Source organism: Seriola dumerili, unplaced genomic scaffold, assembly GCF_002260705.1.
Source record: "Seriola dumerili isolate Sdu_G_001 unplaced genomic scaffold, Sdu_1.0 BDQW01000052.1, whole genome shotgun sequence".
In the NCBI taxonomy this organism is placed as follows: Eukaryota; Metazoa; Chordata; class Actinopteri; order Carangiformes; family Carangidae; genus Seriola; species Seriola dumerili.
Window position 1 is genome coordinate 5967580 of NW_019174307.1, and position 21215 is coordinate 5988794.

General features: G+C 39.5%; 1 protein-coding gene across 2 annotated transcripts in view; it reads right to left on the bottom strand.

Moving 5' to 3' along the window:
* stxbp5l (syntaxin binding protein 5 like) overlaps nucleotides 1-21215 on the bottom strand; it is a 142687-nt gene that overhangs the window by 46219 nt on the left and 75253 nt on the right. For both annotated transcript variants that reach the window (XM_022740794.1, XM_022740793.1), the window contains exons 5-7: nucleotides 14938-15072; nucleotides 6825-6888; nucleotides 3759-3842 (exon numbers count right to left, since the gene is read on the bottom strand). In XM_022740794.1, coding sequence (XP_022596515.1) covers nucleotides 3759-3842; nucleotides 6825-6888; nucleotides 14938-15072 — 283 coding nt within the window. The remainder of the gene's footprint in view (nucleotides 1-3758; nucleotides 3843-6824; nucleotides 6889-14937; nucleotides 15073-21215) is intronic.

A 21215-nucleotide genomic window follows, 5' to 3' on the forward strand; every position in this document is an offset into this window, starting at 1 on the left:
CACTCCCATGCTGCTTAGTGATGGGTGAGCTGACACACCTCAGCCATGCAAGTGAAGAAGTGACACGTTCAAGACAAAACAACACCTGACAAAGCAGTAATGAAGCCCAGAGCACAAGTCCACCTTCCTTTTGTTGCTATGCATTCACATATGTTTTAAGCCCTCAATCTACCCACTACATGAAATGTCAAACAGCCTTGTCCACTTGACTAATCATTTAAAACAGGCTTACTTGATGATCCACCTTTTCTGTCACTTCAGTGTTGTCTCAATGCTTTACCACACCAAAACCCACCACTGTCATACAAGAGGGATGACCCAGGCCAAGTTTGGAGAGGTCATTGAGAGATGTGACACAGAAAACAAGACACAACTGTGATGATCTTCACTGCCACTGAAGCACACTACAGGAATGGAAACCACACGAGAACCTAATAGCATTTGGAAATGGAGTGCAATATTAATGCATGGCCTCTGTTTATGCCAGAATATGTCTGTAGCTCTGCATAATGAAACCAGTCAACCATATGAATACTTTGAACATATCTTGGCCAGTTATAATTGCCACTATAATAGTGTATTTCTTGCCCTTTTAACATACATTGTACCTTGGCAATTTGCAATCTGCAATCTAATGTCACAAAACATTTGAAAGATATTTCTTTTGAGATATAGCCTTACATATCTTCTAAATTAATCTTTCCTCATTTGCACTTGCAGTATTGGACAAATGGGATACAGCCTAGGTCACGTTTTCTCAGGAAAGCAGGAGAGTTTTAATGTGTCTCACATTTTCTTTCACATAAGGTTAAAGGTCAGCAGAAATTTCCATTGGAGCTTTGTTCTAATTAGCTAGAGTAGAGTAATAATTCTTCTCGGACAAATGGGACAATTATTTGGGTTAATTAAAGTACATGGAACATTCACATAAGTTTAAAAAGGTCATAGCCTGCGTAAACCTTCCATAACTAAGCTACAAGAGTTTCTACTTACAGTTGGTTTCCTTCACATAATTCAGGATTTAACTACAAGAGCACAAGTATAAGGCTTTTCAGTTACATCAGTAAGAGCAGCTGTAATTCAGTACTTCCGTCTTTGTCTTTGTGAGATTTAAGTGGTGGAGTTTTTTTTGCAATCAGCTGAAGAGGTGTAAGACAGAGTTGCTGGAGGTGATGCACAGGAGACCACCTTAATGAATGTGAGCAGGTGACTCGTCACAGGAGATGAGACATGGCAGCGGATATCGAGGATCAGTGCTATGAGGTGAAAATGGGTCTGAGGCCACAGAGGTTAAAAAAAACAAATTAAATAAGACTGATGTATGTGTTTGAGAGTGTTTGTGTATGTGTGTGCACGTAATGGAAATACTGTATGTGGTAAATTAGACCAATCTGAAGCTATTCGATAAAAACATGTTTTTTGTAGTTTAAGATGTGCACTCGAAGATGAGTTGTATAGCTAATAATGGGAAGAGCAGGCGGTTCAGACATTTGCTCATCTTCATCCAAGCTGTATTTTTGGCAACTGCTAAAAAAAAATGGAATGGTATACTACACACTATGTTAGACCAAACCAAACATCTCAGACATGAAAAATACCCTCTTATGTTAAGTTACACGGCTTACTGCTAAATGACAACAGACACTATAGTTTTCACCTGTTTCAGCCGACAGTTCTGTGTGAGCTGTGAGAGGCAGTCTGGACTGGTATGAACATGCCTGGGTCCTCCAATTACTGACTCCTATTCAATTAGCAATAATTGGATGCAGGCAAACAGCTAGTGAAATAGAGCACTTGAGGACAAAGCCACCTTGTTGAAAATAAAAAAAGTTGATGCTGATCAAAGACGAAAACATTTTGTCGAGGTACAAAGTATTGGCAAAGAAAAAGGTTAATCTAAGTGATGGGAGAAAGGTGAAAAGATCATGGAGACTCTTAAAGGGATAGTTTGGGTTTTTTGAAGCAGGGTTGCATAGTCAGTGCAGTATGTTCGGATCAGCGTGCTGCCAGTTATAAGAGGCCAATGGGCCGAGAGCCCCGGGACAGAAGCAGAGCTATGTGCAACTGTGCACTGGGCCAGTAAAAAAGAACTCTTTTAGACACTTTTCAAAGACGCCCACCGAAACCATCCTATATCTGTTTAAATGTACGCTTCATTTAGAATATTTTCAGCACTTTATATTCCAGTCAAAACAAAGTGAAGTTTAGCTCTTTCTGATTCACTCAGCCTACCTGTGGTTTTGGCATTATACAGTGTGCTGTAGGTGCGCTTGTGTGTAGGAATACGGTAGTTCAGCGGTTGTGAAAAATGTAGTACCAAAGCAAAGTGCTGTTTTGACAGGAACATGACACGCTGAAAGAATTCTACAGGAAGCGTACATTTAAACAGATATTGGACTGTTTCTGTGGGCGTTTTTAAACGTGTCTAAAACACATTTTTTCTGCTGGCCCTGTGCACAGTAACACATCATTCTGCTAGTGTAGCATGTTCGCAGCTGCCTCTCCTAAGTGGCAGCCGCTGATCCAAATCTACTGCAGGTAATACACTGGCTATGCATGACCACCTCATACAACCTCACGTTAAATATATATAATAAAGATCAGGTCTATGTGTGATTCAGAAAAGATCAGTGGAGCAGAGGAGCAGAATCACTCGTTGAATGGCACAAAAAAAGTTGCTTCTGGACTGAGAAGCCAGGCTACTGCTCGCATGACAGAGTCTAATTCAAACTCGTTCCGTTGTCTGACAACAGAAAGTGAAAAACATGTAAATGAGAACAGCTTTATTGAAAATTGAACTGTATTAAAATACTGTGTATGAGCGGTTTTGAAGCTCAGAGTGGGTTGTTTCGCCGCCGCCATCTCACCAGTACCTAACCCCGCCAAACTCCCTGCTAATCCAAAAATAGGCAGATGAGGGGCGTGTGTGGAGCTGAGACTTCGGTGAATGCCGGCTTGTGGCAAACACACGCTCACCCAAATATCACTCAAAGGGCCACGCCCTTAATTATGTAGAACTGTAAGCATTAATATTAGTGAGTAATATAACACGTTTATTTCTGCTGTAAAGTTGGGCATTTTAACATGGGAGCCAATGGGAATGACTGGCTTTTGCAGCCAGCCTCAAGTGGCCGTTTGAAGAACTGCAGTTTTTCATATTTCTGTGTTGGCTTCATTTTTCGGCCTCGGAGGTTGCCGCTTGATTCTGATATAACTGATGCTGTAGCAGCAACTATGCTAACCTCTTTAGGAGCCGCCATTGTTGCTAACAACAATAGCTTCTTCCTGTTGTAACACCCAAGACCCACCCGTAGCTGCCAGTAGATCCTCCCTCATAGGATGCTGATTGAAGCAAATAGCTTGGAGCCTGGTAAGATGGATTCCTTTCCAGCAGCCTCACAAGGTAAGGTGTCATGGAAGGCTTGTAAATTTCTACTAACATCAATCATGCACCACCCTCTGTGTGAACATAACTCATTTTTGTTACAATTCCCTGCTCTCCACCACTCAAAATTATACCACATACTGTATATCCTATTTCCTGCTGCTATGAAAAGGCATCCCCATGGAGAACAGTGAAAAAAGTGAAAATTCATTAATATTATAATCCAAGGAAGACTGAAAGTGTCTGAAAATGCCCCCTTTAATATCAGAGTAACACATTGCCTATGAAAGACTAAAACAAAACTGTTTCTCCTGACAGCTCTTTCGCTTCAGTTGTTGAGTTTCTTGATACAGCAGTGCACAGTGGAGCTCACCTCATCATAGTAGATTCTGAAGTCGGCCCTCTTGGCCCGGAGGTCCCACTGTACGATCGTCCCGCTCTCAAACCCTATGAGCAGCTGTAGAGGGGAATGACAAGGAATGGTAAATAAAGAAGTGATGAGAGATATAAGAGCAGAGCATGCATCAACAGTACCAATGCAATTTATGTAATTGCACTCTTTGCTGTAATGTAGGGGAGCCATTTTGCCTGTGGCCTCCCAAAATACTTTCCCTACTCCTCCTTCCCATTTTAAGCCTTCAGTGCTCTTATTCAGACAAAGTTGTTTGTGATGGCAGTTTCTCAGCTACCCTGCTTGTGAGTTTCATGGTTAGTTAGGTGTGATTTTAAATGTGTTTTACTGAGCATATAGATAATTTATTTCACCACCTGCATGGGTCTGCTTTCTGCCTTAACATGACATCACTTCAACATGGGGTTTGTTTTTCCTTACAGTCACATAGATACTAAGGATGCTCCGATCATGTTTTTTTTGCCACAGATACTAATCATCTACAAATGAGATTGGCTGATTTTTGGCATGCATTGCAGATTTATTGATTTACTGTACACATACACACAATCCTGTGCAAATGCCTTCTCACTCATATTAGTCACATATTTATATATAACCGTGGATGAAAACAGGCACCCATAAACACAGAGCTCCCACATGCACTTAGAAAAACAAAACTTCACAAACACACCCACACACTACAAAATAGTTACACACATACACACTCACTCAGTCAGTCAGTCAGTCAGTCAGTCAGTCAGTCTCTCACTCACTCACTCACTCACTCACTCACTCACTCACTCACTCACTCACTCACACACACACACACAGGATTGGAGGAGAGAGCAAAGGTGAAACAATCTGATCACAGATCAGAGGACAGGGATCAAGAGGGATGTTGCAGGAGCACAGCCTGTAAGGCAGAATCGAGGAGACAACTTTCCTGCTGAGAGGGAAAGACTGTGTGACATCTTAAAACCTAAGATAAAAAGTAGGCAGGTGAAGTAGAAAGGAAAACCTGCTGCTCTCTAACCCCAAAGCTCAGCATTAGTAACACCAACAGTCACAAATGTAAATAAACAGGCAAAAGGAATGAAGATATCCTGTAAAACATGCATAAAGAACACACACTATATTAACTATACATATTGCAGGATGTAGAGAAAGTGCTTTTGAATAAAAGGTGATTTTTTCACTGCACAGAAAACATTTTCATATATTGAAATATCACCACAAGCATTAGCGTCATTAATATTAATATTACAATAGCTGTATTCAATTAACTTGAGCCATGTCCAAGGTACTGATATTATGAATTCTGACTAACGCATCAAGACGTATTTGGGCATCATTATTGCTATCAGTTACACCATTTTCTGTTCCTGCTTATGTCTGATGGGAAAAAGTCTTTTACAGCTGCAGCTGAGGATTAGTATCACAATAAATTAATCTGCTTATTATTTTTTTGATGAACTCAATAATCAACTCGATAAAACAGTGAAAAATACCCAACACAATGCCCAAGATTTGTGTCATCAATTTGTCTCTTGTCCATCCAACAGTCCAAAAGCTGAAGATATTCAATTTACTCTGATGTAAGACCATGTACTATAATGTACATTTGAGAAGCTGAAACTATGTTTTATATTGTTTGCTTAAAATTTGATTATTTGAAACGATTTGCAAAATAGTTTCAGATTAACTTACCAATGAATCAACTTATCACTGTAGTTCTGTCTGTTCAGCTATTTTATAAAAACACAGGTCTGATTCACCAGTGGTTTATAAAATTAACCTGTTACACATCGAACAGAGATATAGCAACATTTTTTTGATAGACTGACCCTTATATACACTAAATGTTGTCCATAACAGGCCAGGGCGCTTGCACAGTCGGTCCTAAGAAACCACTCATCCTTGTCAATTGTTTCTTTCCTTTTTCCTACTATAAATTCTGCTGTAGAGTAAAAGAACATTTGCGATGCCAACATTGATGGATTCTTAGTGAATGCGAGCAGCCACTGATGTGTAACCACGTGTGAGAAAAACACTTTTTCAAACACTAGGTCACAGCCTTACATTTCATTTTACAATATCCTGAAATTCTCCAACACAGTCAGACCTGTTTTTGGATTATGTCTTGTAAGGCTAAGCTTAGCAAAAGTGCCAGCATTATTTGCAACAGAGCTTATCATTATTAGTGTATTGTTTCTTGCAGAGCACAGATGATTAAAATTAATTTAGTAAGTATTAATGTCTATTCCCTGCTGTCAGATTTACTTTCCTAGTCCTAATTACGAAGCTTGTACTGTAGACTATCTATTTACCACAACTCGGAGTGAATATGAAGCACAAGATGCAAAGGTTTTGAGAAATAAAAACAAGTGTAGGAACTATTGATAGTCGTTTAGGTTAGTAACATTAATGCCCCAGTTACTTTTCTTCATACTACTTGCAGCACTTTGTCTTTCCTTGCAGTGTGTGACTACAGTGTGAGACAGCAGCTGTAATCTTGCGTCTCATTTTTATGTCTTCACAGGTTGTCAAGACTGCTTTGACCCAGCGGCAGCAAAATCCACTGGGAAAATCAATATGGTCTTCAATGACCGCTCTTTTACAGCAACCTCCACCTGCCACTTTTCCTTCCAATTTGACTGCAATATGACCCTGAAAAACTCTATGGTCCTCAAGGGATATTACCTACAGGCGCCTCACACCTCTTTTCTTCTGTGTGTATATGTGAACACCCGAGGGACAGAGAAGAAGAACATGAGAGCATCAATAGGAGGGGCACTATAGAGAGAATGCTTTTCTGTCAGTGAGCCAGAAAGAAAAGCTGAGAGAGTGAGAGGTGAAGCAATTAGAAAAAAAAAATTACGGAAGTTAGAAAGACAAGAGAAGCAAGATTCACAAGCGGCAAAGAAGTGGGAAAAAGGAGAGAGCCTTTAATGTTGTACATTGTGGTAACGTTAGAGTTGGTGCTTGAGGGGGAACCAAGGGGGAACCAAGGGGTTGTGCTGGTGTTTCTTTTATCTACCTACTCACCTTCCCTTCATCCTTTGGGCTATCGCTCAAATGAACCACAGGTCCTGGATGAGTTTTAGTTGATCTGTGATGAGAGGGGAAAATAAGAGAGAGGAGAAGAGGACTCTTACACCTTGTTTGGAGAGGACATGTAAGCAAAGAGTAATGAGTAACTTTACAGTTTTACTCTGCCCATAGAAAAAAAAAATACTATGTAAAACATGATGCTAAGTAGCATGACATTTACAGGCACTGTAGTGAAGAAAACATTGATGCCTTTCAGCAGGGAGCCACAACAACCAAATGTTATAATATTAGATGGTATTTTTTTAAAGTGTTTGTGTTATAATTGTAATTTCCAAGTCATTTCCTCCAAACAATCTACTGCATTGATTCAATAAACTGTTACACTAAAAAAAAACAACCTTACAGCTAATGAATTCATCATCAAATATAAGAGTACAGACCCTAACAGGTTGTCAGTTAAATATAGTGCAATACCTTTGTGGTGACGCAAGAATTACATGGCACATTAACAAATAAGGCAACACAGAGATGATGAAGAACTGCACAAAAATTCTTGCTGTTACTCAAGACTTGACCATCAGCTCCATGTCACAGTCAAACTTCTACACATTACTGTTATATTAACCAAACCAAGAGGAAAATATCAGTGGTGTGAAATACTTTACTTAAGCACAGTTTTAAGGTACATTTTACTTAATTTGATCATTTGAGTTGCTAGTTACTTTACAGATTCAGATTAAGAATACAAAATATAAGCAACAACAAAAAAAGATGTATTACATTATTCAACATTTTTTTTAATTTTTCTTTTATTAGCTTTACCTTTACCAGCTGCAACATGAAAGGGTTAGATGTACAGTACATATTAATGCATCTATAATTACAGACCAATAATATAATATGCATGTTACGACCCCTGTTCGCAGTTAGGGGAAAAAGGGAAGCAACATCAAACCAGGTGTTTTAGGTAAAGCAAAATGTATTATGTAACTGTGGAGGGAGGCACAAACAAGGTGCTGCTCGACTCAAAAACAAAATGTAACAAAAAGAGGACTCTATCCTAACAGAGTTGCTAACTTACTTTCTAAGTAAAAAGGAAAATGAACCAAAAGAGCTTGACTACACTAATTCCTATAAACTAAAAGATAAACAAAAACACATTATTACTTTTGTTACTTTAAATATATTTTGATAATACTTGCTTGAATGTCATGAATGCATGACTTTTATTTGTAACAAAATATTTCTTTACTGTGGTATTGCTATTTTTACGTAAGTAAGAGTAAGTATGACTGCTTCTTCAAATGGGAAGACTCAGGAGAATATTTTGCCTTAGTGAGCCATATTATCTGTCAATATTGGGATCACGACAAATTAGACCAATGCAGATGTCATGGTTTGGATAATCAAATGTTTCCCACCAAAACTTTCAGCAGGAGAAAATCATTTTTCCAAAGGCCACTTGGTCACCAGCTAACTTCACTGTAGCAGCATCATGATATTTTAGCATCATGGCTGAAATGTGAGCTGATCTGGGACGCTGAGGTAAAGTGTGACTGACACGTTCAGAAGGGGACATTTAGTTCTGCCTGCTGCCGGAGGGTGATAAAAACATGAAACCGCGGAAAGCTCTCCATACATTTTATTCAGCAGTAAGAAGCAACAAACCATCCGCAACACACCTGTCCAATCGGTGAAGTGCCACAACGGGTGAATGCCAAAAGCAAACCTTGCTACACCAGCCATCCAGAACAAGATAATACAATAAGCTGACGCACACTTTCTGATGTAACATGCATATACACTTTTGACCCCACAGCTCCTGCTGCATGACGCACACACACACGCACGCACACACACACACACTGCCGTTGATAACACTAATTTCTTTTTGACTGAGTTTATTAGTATGAAAACAAGTTACGAAGTTGTTGAAGAGAAAATGTTTGCAGCAGTTATTGAATTTCAGATTCAGTGGGCTGTAACTGAGGGCGAAGGCTTGCTATTGTATGTGAAGGTCTTTTTTTTTTTTGCTGAAGAAAGTCTTCGCGCTGTGGAATCAAATATGTGAAAAGAGTTGAGTCACTGACTGACTAAGTGACTCCTAATAAAGTTTGCCTTTAAGACAACAAGGCCAGTCTTTGAAAACCACACAAATTGAATCAGAATGCTTTAAGAAAAAATTCACTGATGACTTGCGTGTCTCCTCCACCTCCGCTACCAGGGTTAAACAATGGACGCTAGTTATAGGGGTCTCCATCACCTGTAATGTTAGCTAAGCGTCACCAGACAGCGTTTACTGTATACCTGGGGCCACAGCCTCGGATATAAAACGGACATAATCTTCGGGTGCTGGAATCATGGAGGGAAAAGCAGGGAACCCAAACCCACTCCACCACAGCTCTAGTTATATCAACATTGTTATCCATGCCAACACTTATGATGTGAGGATGAAGCAGTCAGAGATCACAAAAGCTAGCCGAGCCAGGATGTTTGAGTTTGCCAGAAAGATGAGTCTGCATCGATTTAACAGTGTCTGGTCTCCCATGTGGGGTAATGATTAAATGTACAGCAGGTTTACTTCTCTGAACCGCTGGCTGGCTGATCATTGTCGCGAGCAGGGATTTATTATTGTGGCTAACTGGCCTTCTTTCTGGGGCTGCCATGACCTGCTTCTACCTCCTAATGGAGTAGGCGCTGCTATTTTATCTAGAAATGTAGACAGGTGTTTTCGTCAGGTTTGACATTAGGGATTTAGTGTTCAGCAGGTCACAGGAGATTAGACAGCCTGCTAGGGTTATAGGAAGTGTGGCTTTGGAGTCTGCTAGTTTAGAAATTACATCTACTGAGGTAAACTTCAGCGTGCAGACCATCAGCCTCATAGCCAGATTGAGAACACTGAGACTGTCTCCCTCCCCTGCCATACTACTCATATGTTACGCTACCCTGTGAGAAAGAGAGAAAGAGGAGTGACCAAAACAGCGAGCGTGTCCTGTTTTGCTGCCTCGCTCGCTCATTGACTCCAAAAGTTCTATTTACCACCATAAAAAGCAGCAGGATAAGAAACTGAACTAAAGGACGTGTTCTGTCTGTCTGTGGATCTCCTAATTCACTAAGACCAAATCACAAAGAATCGTAAGAGGGCTGCTGTCATTCCATGTTGCGATGTTTTGGAAACCTTACACGATGCTGAATCACTAATTACTTAAGGAAATGGACTCAATCATGAGGGAATAATGATCGTCGTGAAGCTAGTGAACCTAGCTACCTCTTAATGAAGCTTCCCCTACTGATTACACTAATGCACATGTTGCTCAGGCTACTAAGTAAGGTGGGGGTGTGGCCTGTAACCCTTTAAGTAAAAGTAAAACTTTTCTGGCGATTATTGACTCTCTCTCTCTCTCTCTCTCTCTCTCTCTCTGCCCACCCTGAGTCCGGTTCTGTACAAGGTCTCTGCCTCTTAAAAGGAAGTTTTTCCTTGCTACTGTCACCAAGTGCTTGCTCATGGTGGGAATTGTTAAGTCCCTGTAAATATTATAAAGAGTACTGTCTAGACCTGTTCTATATGAAGTGCCCAGAGATAAATTCTGTTGTGATTTGCTGCCATATAAATAAAAATTGGCTTGACTTGATGAAATTTGTGTTTACTTCAATATATTCTGGAAAGTTGCGAGGCTGTAGACGTACTGCTGAATTGTATAAAACATCATTCTTACATTACTGATTCTGCCACAAAGAATTTATGGTAATTAACAATAAACCAACCGTATTACCATTCCTCATATATGATTGCTTCACTAATACTCCTTTAGAGGTGTACGTTACATTAAAAACATTACATCACTTGTGTTGTAATGTTGAGTACAAAACTTAACAATGAATGTGTTACTTGGATTTCCAAGAACTCCGTCTTTTAACACTGTGTTATGTCTAGAAACATTTCATGAAATAAATGGATGGTTTGTTCTGATTATTGTCCATGTGTTCATCAGTCTCCAAGTCTACGGGGGCGGTAGTGGGGATGTTGTATACTAGAAAAATATCTACACAACGAGCGGAAATGAAAATGGTGGTGAAGTGAAGTTTGAAGGGTTTAGGGCAGCAAGCTTAATTTGATGATTTGGGTTCTCTTCAGAGATGTAATAGCCCTGTTAAAGAACCCAATGAGCCAATTAGTCAGTCTAAAAAGCGTCATCAGAAGTACTACTGTCCCTGTCATGTTTAGCAATGATGTTACCAAATCACCTCAAGGACAAAGCCAAAAACCCACTCAAACAATCCTGTCTGTTGTGACTCAGGGGATTTGAAAACCAGCCTAATTTCCTGCCTTTTGCCAAGTACATGTCGGGAAAAGATCCAGCATTCACTGTACAGATTAAGAGGTGTGTATACAGTATTCTGCATAAATAACAACACTAAAATGAATGCAGAAAATGGAATGGATGAAATAGTCATAAAGGAATGACTAAGCAAATCAACTAATACAGTATGTTATCAGGAACTGGAAAACTAAAGAGAAAACAGGAATGTTTTTGGTTTTTCTTTTAGCCATGACTACCACAGCTGCTGCGATCACAAACACAAATGCAAAGACACCTTGAGCTACAGCAGGACCAGCAGAGCTAAGGCAACCCATCACAGCTAAGACAAAATAATCAACAGGACAGATAAAAAGGAGGGAGGCATAGCAGAAAGTAGCGAGTCGGTTGCAGAGGTAGGATGGATATAAAAGAAGACGTATAAGTAACATAACTGCTGGGAGATTAAAAACTTGTCATATACATTAAACAAATGTTCTACCTGGTACACCTCTTTATTGTTTCTTTCCCTTAATGTCCATTTAGCCCATAGTCTACTCACAGTCCTTTTCACCGAGAATAAAACAGGCAAAGACATTTAATCAAACAAGCATCCTACATTTTTTTCTTCCTGTATTTTCATCTATTGCATTGCAAGGACTTCATGTTGTGAGTTGTTATTCTATGTGTAAAAGACTACTTAGTATTTATGTTTTGCTTTGGTGCAACAGTCAACAATATACCACTACAGAGTTTAGGATGTGGTTCCTCTCCTCTCCTTCATTTTTTAATCCTTTAATCTGTAAGAGAATATGCATTTTACTAAGGAAGAATTCCATCTCCTCCTCTACCAGACTAAATCACTTTATATTGAGGATTAGCTGTGCACTGGGTTTATAAGACATTGTTTCTGAAGAGACAGAGGGAGGGAAAAAAATTCAATAAAGTGTCTCTCAGCTTTGTGAGGTGTAACAGCACCAAACAGTACAGGCAAAACAAAGAAATCATATAGTCCATATTAGTTAACATGAATATATCTGGTCAGGTATCCATCAACTACAAAAGTGGAGTAAATAACGTTTTCATGACTCAACTCAGAGACTGACCCTTAAATCTTGTAACAGCAGGTGACTTTCAGCAAACCAAACAAATATGTGGTTGTCCCTCATATGGTGGGTTAAATACAGAAAAACTAAACAAGTCTTGTCCCATGTCAATGTTGTAGTTTTCCATATTTTACCATTTGACATTCCCTAAGCATACACATATGCTTTGAATTGCCTAACCTACTATAAAAATGTTGACCATGCTTTAGTTGACTACAATGAACATTATAAAAAACGTAAATCCAGGCAGCATTACATTTCTTTCTAACCATATTTGCAAATTTACGGTGTTATGTAGGAGACAGGGTTGTTGTTGCCATCTATTTCTGTTGTCACATATTTCTGTACAGTGTATTTGCATGTTAAGACTATGTTAAGAGTGTTCTTTATTTTACAATCTAAACAGCAGAAATACCAAACATGCCAATTTTGATTACGGCACACATGATGCCAGGCATAAAAATAATTCTGTTCATCAGAAGGATCTATGAACTGCAGCACAGTGTGCATTGGGCTGCTGTGTTTTCCCATTTCCCCCTGCATCTCATTTTTATATCTCATTTTGGAATGAATCTCCTGAAGATGAAATTGTGCATTAAATATGTTCCAAACCCATTTGAATTTCAATGCGAGCCCAGCCCTCCTGTTTGGGAACAGTGGCCCCAGTTGAGTTGTTGCTATAACAGATTCTTTTGGCTTGTATTAAATTAATGCATCTGTGAGTGGCTGTCACACAAACAAACACTGTGATGACACAAATGCACACACAGTTGTAGACACACACACACCCCAAATGTGACTCACACTATGCTGTTTGAACACAGTGGAAAGAGTGGATGAGTTCTCCCTTGCTCAGTGTTCCACCGCAGGATAAACAGAAATTCCCCCCTCATCCCTATTCATGCTTGGTCGAAAACCTCCAAAGCCAAACTATGAAACTCCCCAGTCGCTCTGTGTGTTGCTGTAAGAAGATGCACCCTCTACTAGTTCAACTTCCCATGAACTCCACTTCAGAAAGGTACAGAGTGCTGACGGTTAGAAAACAGAGACTGCATTATACATTATCATCTATGCTCAAACAGAACATAATAGGGAGTGTACAAAACCCATTATTCAAATGGTTGTGTGCTCTCCCTATTTAATGCACTTCTTATTTTGCCATCTTTGTCTGATATGTGCTAATTAAGAATCTAAAAGGTATTTCATAGTTCTGGATATAAAATGTCATCACTTAATTTTATCCCTGTAGACATTTGTTAAATTATGTCATAATTAGAGTATGAATTTGTTAGTAATGGCCAAAAATGTTTTTTTTTTTGTGTTTTTTGTGAGGTCACAGTTACCTTTGACCTTAGACCACCAATTTCTAATTAGTTCATCCTTGAGACCAAGTGAATGTTTGTGCTAGATGTAATGAAATTCCCTCCGGGCGTTCCTGATATATTGCACTCACAAGAACGTGAGGTCACTGTGACCTTGAACTTTGAGCACCAAAATCTAATAAGTTCATCTTTGGGTTCAAGTGAATGTCTGTGCCAAATCTGAACAAATTCTCTCAAGGTGGTCTTGAGATATCACATTCAAAAGGCCAAAACTAATTTTAAGACGTTCCCTCAAGGCGTTACTCATCACATTCAAGAAAATGGGACGGACGGACGGACGGACGGACGGACGTGAAAACATTAACAGCACATAAACATGAAAACATTAAATATAGGAGACTTTAGTAATGACTGGTAGAGGGCTCTCCCACACATACACATCAGTGTTGTGACTGTTCACTGTAGTTTGGGCTGTCACAAGGCAACAAGATGGCTTGGCATGAGAGTGACTTGTGACTGACACTGCAGCAGGGGACTTGTCAGGGTAGTGCCACAAGAATGGTGTGTAGGTGGGTGAAACCAAGAGAAACAAACGGGCATACAATGCAACTGAGCACAAATTGTATATATGATGTTGCTGTCAATTTGCAGCATAATTCAGCTACGCAGTCAACACTTGCAACAGAGAAAAGTGCACGTTAACAAATTATTAAAAGTTTCTATGAAGGCTGTTGATGCAATGCAGTTGTGCTTTTTTTTTCTGGAGTTTGTGACGCACTGTGACATGTACTCATCTCATTAACTAATCTCATTAACTCATTTAGTCTCCAACCGGCTGTTAAAAATATGTTTTCTCAAAGTTGTAGGAGAGATGATTCACTACCAAGTTTTGTTTGTTTTATTTTTTAATACATATTTTTTAAAATATGAATTAATTCATGGCTGTATTTGCTATATGAACAGCTAGATTACCATAATGTTCTGAATGACTGAGAAAGGTTCAGTCTAGCAAGTAACAATATAGTTAACTTAAATGTGGCCGAACATTAACATATGAATACAAACGACAAATGGGCCAACTTTAATAGTATGAGCACAAAATTGATTCAACATCCAATAATTTAGAATACAAGGCCTATATTTAAGTGTGTGCATGTGTGTGATGTGTGGAGAAACAAGCAGAAACGTTATTTTACTGATTATTGCAAAACAACCATCCACATATTCACCCAAAGCTAGTAAATTGCAACTCATTTTTTCACCCCCAACGTGCTGCCTGACCCAAAGCCATCCACACCATCACCATCGTCATCGTCACTGTAATCACAATAACTTATCATTGTTTCTGTCATCTCCAGTATTTGGAGCATTAGATACTCACAGTTCTATGGCCTTGTTCCACATGATGACATATCCAGACAAAATGAAGGACTCGATGTTGACGATGTGTGTGTTTCCGCGCTCCGTCCCCACGTACAGCCATTTACTCTGAAAGGGAAGGTGGCAAAACGTGATCCTGGAGAACAAGAAACAGAGGAGGAAAGAGACTGAGTGTTAGAATACGAGCAGTCATAAAGCAGTTTTTCCTTCAGTGTGTTTCAGGGATTGTGCTATCAGTGGATTTGAGTATTAGTAGTAGTAGTAGTAGTAGTAGTAGTAGTAGTAGTAGTAGTAGTAGTAGTAGTAGTAGTAGTAGTTCAGAATGGTTAAACTGTGTATTCTCACAATTTTGTGGATATTAACATTGATCTACATCTGCTGCAAAACACAAATCAACTGACGAAGCAACCATGGGCAAGGAGGCAGTTACTCAATGAAACAATTGTTGGACAACAGACAAGGTGATTATAACTGCATCGATGTTTGCATTCTCCAACCATCACTATGTTCTGTACATGGCACTTGACAGACTGTACCTATCACGTCACCATAAGAAGCAACCATGGTAATGACTGTCCCTCTTCATAGAAGTCATGCCTCGACTCATTCAAGTGAGATGGCCGGAATCATTTTGAATCAAGGTTTAATTTAGCACTCGGCAGGAAGGTTAAAATCTTTTCCCTCCACTATGCAGTACCTTATGTATATCGCCTACATTCGCTCCTCCTGCCCTTTATGTTGCCACTCAGAGAACTTTTGCACTCAGCCTGTAAGCTCACTTTATGCTGCTATAAATAGTTATTCGAACAGCCCTTCAAAACAACTGCCAGAAGTAGAAGCCTGAACTTTTTCTGTGTTCTGTTACATTTCTGCACCACAGGCTAAACTGGTCCACCATTTCACACATAATCATCACTCCTCTACTCAAAGCTTCAAACAGCATAAAATCCTTATCAAATGCAGAATATTATTTCACTCAGTCTACACTTTGCATACAATATAAATTCTCAAGAATTTCTGGACCTTGACTGGATATCATTCAAGTCAAGACAAGGTACTGTTGTGGCCTCCTATGACCAAACCTGAGTGACTGCACAAACTGTTTATGAAGATATTTTCTATGGCTTCTCTAAAAACCTATTGGGAGTTTTCCATGACCACATGAACCCTGATTATGGATACAAAATAATTATGATATAATATCAAGCTCCTTAAACCATTATTGCTCTCACATTAGCATTCATCATCTCTTAAAGCACCTTAACCAGCGAATAAAGAGCACACACTAAGTCACTCCTGTCCATGCTGATTACCTTGGAAAGATGTGGGGGATCATTGGGCTCCAGCCCCAAAGCCACCAACCCAGCAAGAGGCAGGATTATTAGATAGAAGACAAATGAGTTGGCAGACAATTCAATAAGGATTTTAGGGGCTTGGGGCGATGACAATATTCCAACTGGTGGTGGTGGTGTGTGTGTGTGTGTGTGTGTGTGTGTGTGTGTGTGTGTGTGTGTGTATGTGTGTGTGTGGAGGGGGGCAACAGAGGCTCATACAGTCTTCTGTCCTCTGCAACACGCATTTATCCTTAAACCACCAAATGCACGTATTTCTTTGCTTGTTTCGAGAATCTTTAGGCTCAACCTCTCTGGATGATTAGCTCCAATTTTTTTAACATAAAAAGCAACAAATGAGATGCAATCTAAACCACTTCATAAACTCCAGCTAAACTGCCATATTTCAGAAAACATATTAGTGATTGAGTCTTGATATTTTCCATGTGTAAAAAGGTTTTTGGATGAGGCATATTTAGAAAAGCCTTTTAGCACTGATTACCTCCTTGAAATGTCACAGCAAAGACCAAATAAAAGACAAAGCTTTAAAGAAAAAAAAACATCAAAGGAAGAAACGATGAGAAGATGAAAGGATGCAGAAAGAGGTAAATAGTGGCGAATACAAATCTAGAGGGCAAAAGAGGGAAAGTCAAATTCATGGTTTTGACTCCAGACAGTCGGAGCAGGCACTATCATCAAGCCTTATAATTATCAATCAAAGAGGACAGGAGGAGACGTGGCTTTAGCCTCCAGCTGACCAGCCACTGCTAAACCAGCTGAGGAGCAAATGTCCCTAATGAAGTAAACAGATGTAGAGATTAACTGAATTGGTGACATCATCGGGGGAACTGGCGACCTCGCCATCTGCTCTGCATGAGATGTGACACAACTATTTAAGGAATTCTACAATGACTACCTATATCAACAAAGACAGTCATGTTGGATACATCAAAACCACAGAGGCTTATATTAGCTCAAATTCCTGTTGACATGATGAGGAGGGGAGTGGGGTAGGGGGGGTGGGGGGGGGGGGTGGGGGGAGCAGGGCAGTGGAATGCTGGAGAAAGGTATGCAAAAAACAATTCTCTCCACCATTTCCAGTGATTCACATGTTATTGTTAAGGGATTCTGAGGAGGTGTTAGGGTGCTAATTGTCAGAGGTTCAGCCTAGAGACATAGAGCTAAATAGAAAGTCACTGCCCAGCCTGTGACAGATGACTCATGATGCCCTTTTTCTTCATTTATCTTCGAGCATGATTCACTGCTCTGCAACTGGGAGTGAGTGGTTCTGACTCCTACCTCATCGCACCACAAGACAGGTAGAAAGCTACTGCGGGAAGTTTATTTTAACACTATTGAAGCAAAACATTTTTCCTAACCTCTCTGACCTCTGTGTTTGTGTGGGCATGCTATGTGCATCACAAAGTGATGGCTACAGGTACCAGGATATGACGCTTAAGTATAAAATCTGAAAAGGACAGGTTTACAGTGACCAGTATGCAATGATTCCACAAAACAGTAATGTAGTGAGGCTGTTGCAGCAGCAAATGTAATAGGATGAATCCAGAAAACATCCATAAAACTCTGCTAGCTATCCCCCAATATGGACTTAAAACTGTGCATATCTTGCCGGTGCTTCCAAAACTTTTGAAAAGCATTCCTACTGAAATCCATTTTGCTACCTCAGTGACTTGTTTAAAATCTACTTTTTTTGTAAATGTGCATTCCTGCACCATTAAATTGTCTTTCTGTTCCCTGTAACTTTAAGTTCTAGAAAAAGATTAGAAAAATACAAAATATTGTACCAATCATTATTTTTACCGGGGCGCCTCAGTGGCTCACCTAGTAGAGTGCGTACGACATTTGCATAGTTCTAGACTCTGACCCACGGCCCTTTGCTGCATGTCATCCCGCCTCTCTCTCCCTGACTTTCCTGTCTCTTTCTCACTGTATTATAACAATAAAGGGAAAAAATGCCCTAAAAGAGCTTCAAAAAAAAGAAGTACTGTACCAACAATGTTATTATTATCATTAATATCACCTGTGCATAACCCCCCCCAAAAAAAAAAATTGAATTACTATGATAAGTTCTCACACATACTGCTAATGACTTGAATCCTGTCACTGCATTACAGAGACACCAAGTTCTATCTTTAACAAAGTGCAGACTGTACATTCTTTCAATAACTCTTCCAGTCCATTATCCTTTATCCTTTATTATCCTTTATCTTCGTCGTTTTCTGATGATATCTTCGAGTTTTATGATGTTTTGTTTTATAGAAGAATTGAGATTCTGTCTTGTGGAAAAACCTAATTTCTCTCTAATGGTAAAAAAGTTTCAGTAGAGAGAAAACATGCTCTCTGACTCAGATAAGGTCCTTGACTTATAATAGCAAACCGGGTGAGTTTCAAATGACTTGTACTAATCAAGAGTAAGACTTGTATTGACAAAGAAAACTTTGTAGGAAAAATAAAGAACTGCACTTTATGTGCTTTTAAAAAGCGATATATTCCATCACATTCAGTTGGAATGCAGTCATTTTCATTAAATGTCCTTGCACATGACACAGGAGCCTAAGGTGTAAATGAACTTTTAGTTGAAATGAAAAGACTCTTTTTCCTGCAGAAAGACAGAAAATATGAATAGAAAAAGAAAAAGAAAACAAAAATCTCAAACTGCGTCAATTGTATCCATTATGTAAGTTCATCTTAAATATGATACAGTGTGGGCTTTATAATCTAATGTAATCATTAAATTTCGTATTGTCCTGTCTTTTGTGTTTTGCTGTGAATACATCTTTTTAAATATACTTCCATTATGTATAAAGGCTGCTTCACCTGATTTCTGTCAGCATGTCTGAACTTTCTATGCCTCAACGGGGAAGAGAGTGTCTGCTTTTCTTTGAAAAAGAAACTAGCTGTGATTCTAAGTCCACAGAATTTTTCTTTTTCGTTAGTTATGGTTATTACTTTTCACCAATAGAATTACAGCTTTTGGCTGCTGTTATGAAATTTATAGAAAGGGGCAACATTTTGGTGCAAAACATTCAAAAGTACGGAGGTGAGCAATGACCCATTATCTCACAGGTGAACTTTGAGAAATAATAAGGCATGCATGTCAAATGAAGGTTATGTATTGTAAGCCTTATTCCTTGCATGCAGACAGAGCAATGCCAGAGTGGCCATTGGGAGAACTGAGACTTTTCTCTATGGGCTGCTACACAAATTAGGGCGGTAGCTCAATGTGAAAGAAATAAAAATATCAGAGAGAGACAGAGAAAGAGGGAAAGAGACAGATGTGGCTTTGGGGTGGTGATTGGCCCAGTGGAGCAGGCTGCGTGGCTCACTCTGTTTCTATGTGGCCGTCATCTCCATCACATCTGTCTCCCTCTCTAGTTAACTATAGGAACTACTATAGGCTTGTCTTGTTGTATAGTTTTGTTTTCTGGTTTTCTCCTCTGGTTTCATGAGAAATTTGAATAAGCTCATTAAGTACCCAAAGTCTGTGTGATGAGCTCAGATCAACAAAAGGAAGAAAAAGCCACTAAAATTCAGATAGTGCAATATTTCCTGCTAGGGTCCAGTCTGAATTCTAATCTCTCTCTATAGTTACCTGTAGTTATAGAGATATATGGTCATTTTTGTTGTTGTAGTTGTGGACTGTAATACCAAGAGGTGTTTCTCATACAGTTTTTTTTTTCACAAACTACAATAATAAAATCTAGTTGAATTGAACTGTGCAGATAACAATTACAGAATAACATTACAAACTTATCTAAATATAATTCATGTGCAGATATTGTTCTACAAATCATCATAGTTAATCAAACCACTGTTTACTGAACGATTCTTGTAAAGTGTGACATGGTCTCAATGTGAAAGTCCCAGTCCCATTTTTATTAAAGCCTTCCTTCAGGGATTTGACAATATTGCACTAATGTGCAATGACACTTGCCTGAATCAAACAAGGATTAATTCGCTAAACACTCATCTAACTGTACTCATTGTATACTGGATGTACCTACGTTGAGCATGTAGTGGTTATTGCAAAGAAAAGAGCTCTACTCAGGACTAGAGCAGGTACGATGCAAAATGTTTATTCTACTCTACAGACGCAGAAACCCCGAACACTTTCAACACCAAGAGCTCAATTAATGCTGACCAGACTCAAATGGATCCTTGCTCCTTTCACTGCATACCCCTAACTAGCTCATTTGCCATGTAGACAAAAATGGTGGACTGTGAATGTGCGCTCTGGATAGTTTAACAACTGCAGTGGACAGCCCCACATCGAACAGCCTGTTTTTGAAACGACTCTTGCAGGTCACTGAGTATATTTTACCCATTTGGGAAAATCACAGGTATAGTTTTTACCAACTGAGTCACTTCTGTGTGTGGCCAGACACATGTATGTTGTGTACGTTTCCACAGGCAGATAGAGCCTAAAAGCTTTCCAAAAACCAAGCATCAGCATCTAGAGGCCATTGTTTGCCATTAAAGTTTAATGGTGGAGAGCAGAGACTGAGCTTTCGCTGCTGGGAAAAAGCAAAGAGCCAAGGATGCACTAACAACCACATCACACAGACTGCTATTCTACAGAAGAGGTGATGGCCTTGAGCAGGGAGTGAGACAGCTGATTGACTGAAAGAAGCAGCTGGCTGGAGGTGTGGCATGTCTTCTTCTTCTTCCAGAGGGTGAGGAGGTATGACACAGAGACAAAGAAAGAGAGATACATCGAGGACATCACACCTGCTTTAAGGAAGAGGAAAGTAGGGGGTTCTGGGAACGGATGAATATTTGCTCAGTTGGAGTAAATGGAACGATTATTACAATTTCGACACAACATTAACAACAGAGTGGGAGAGAGTAGGGATGGGTATGAGTACTCGAGTACTCGTTGTTGATGTAATCATTCGAGTAGTTTTTCACTACTCGCGCAACTGTGCAC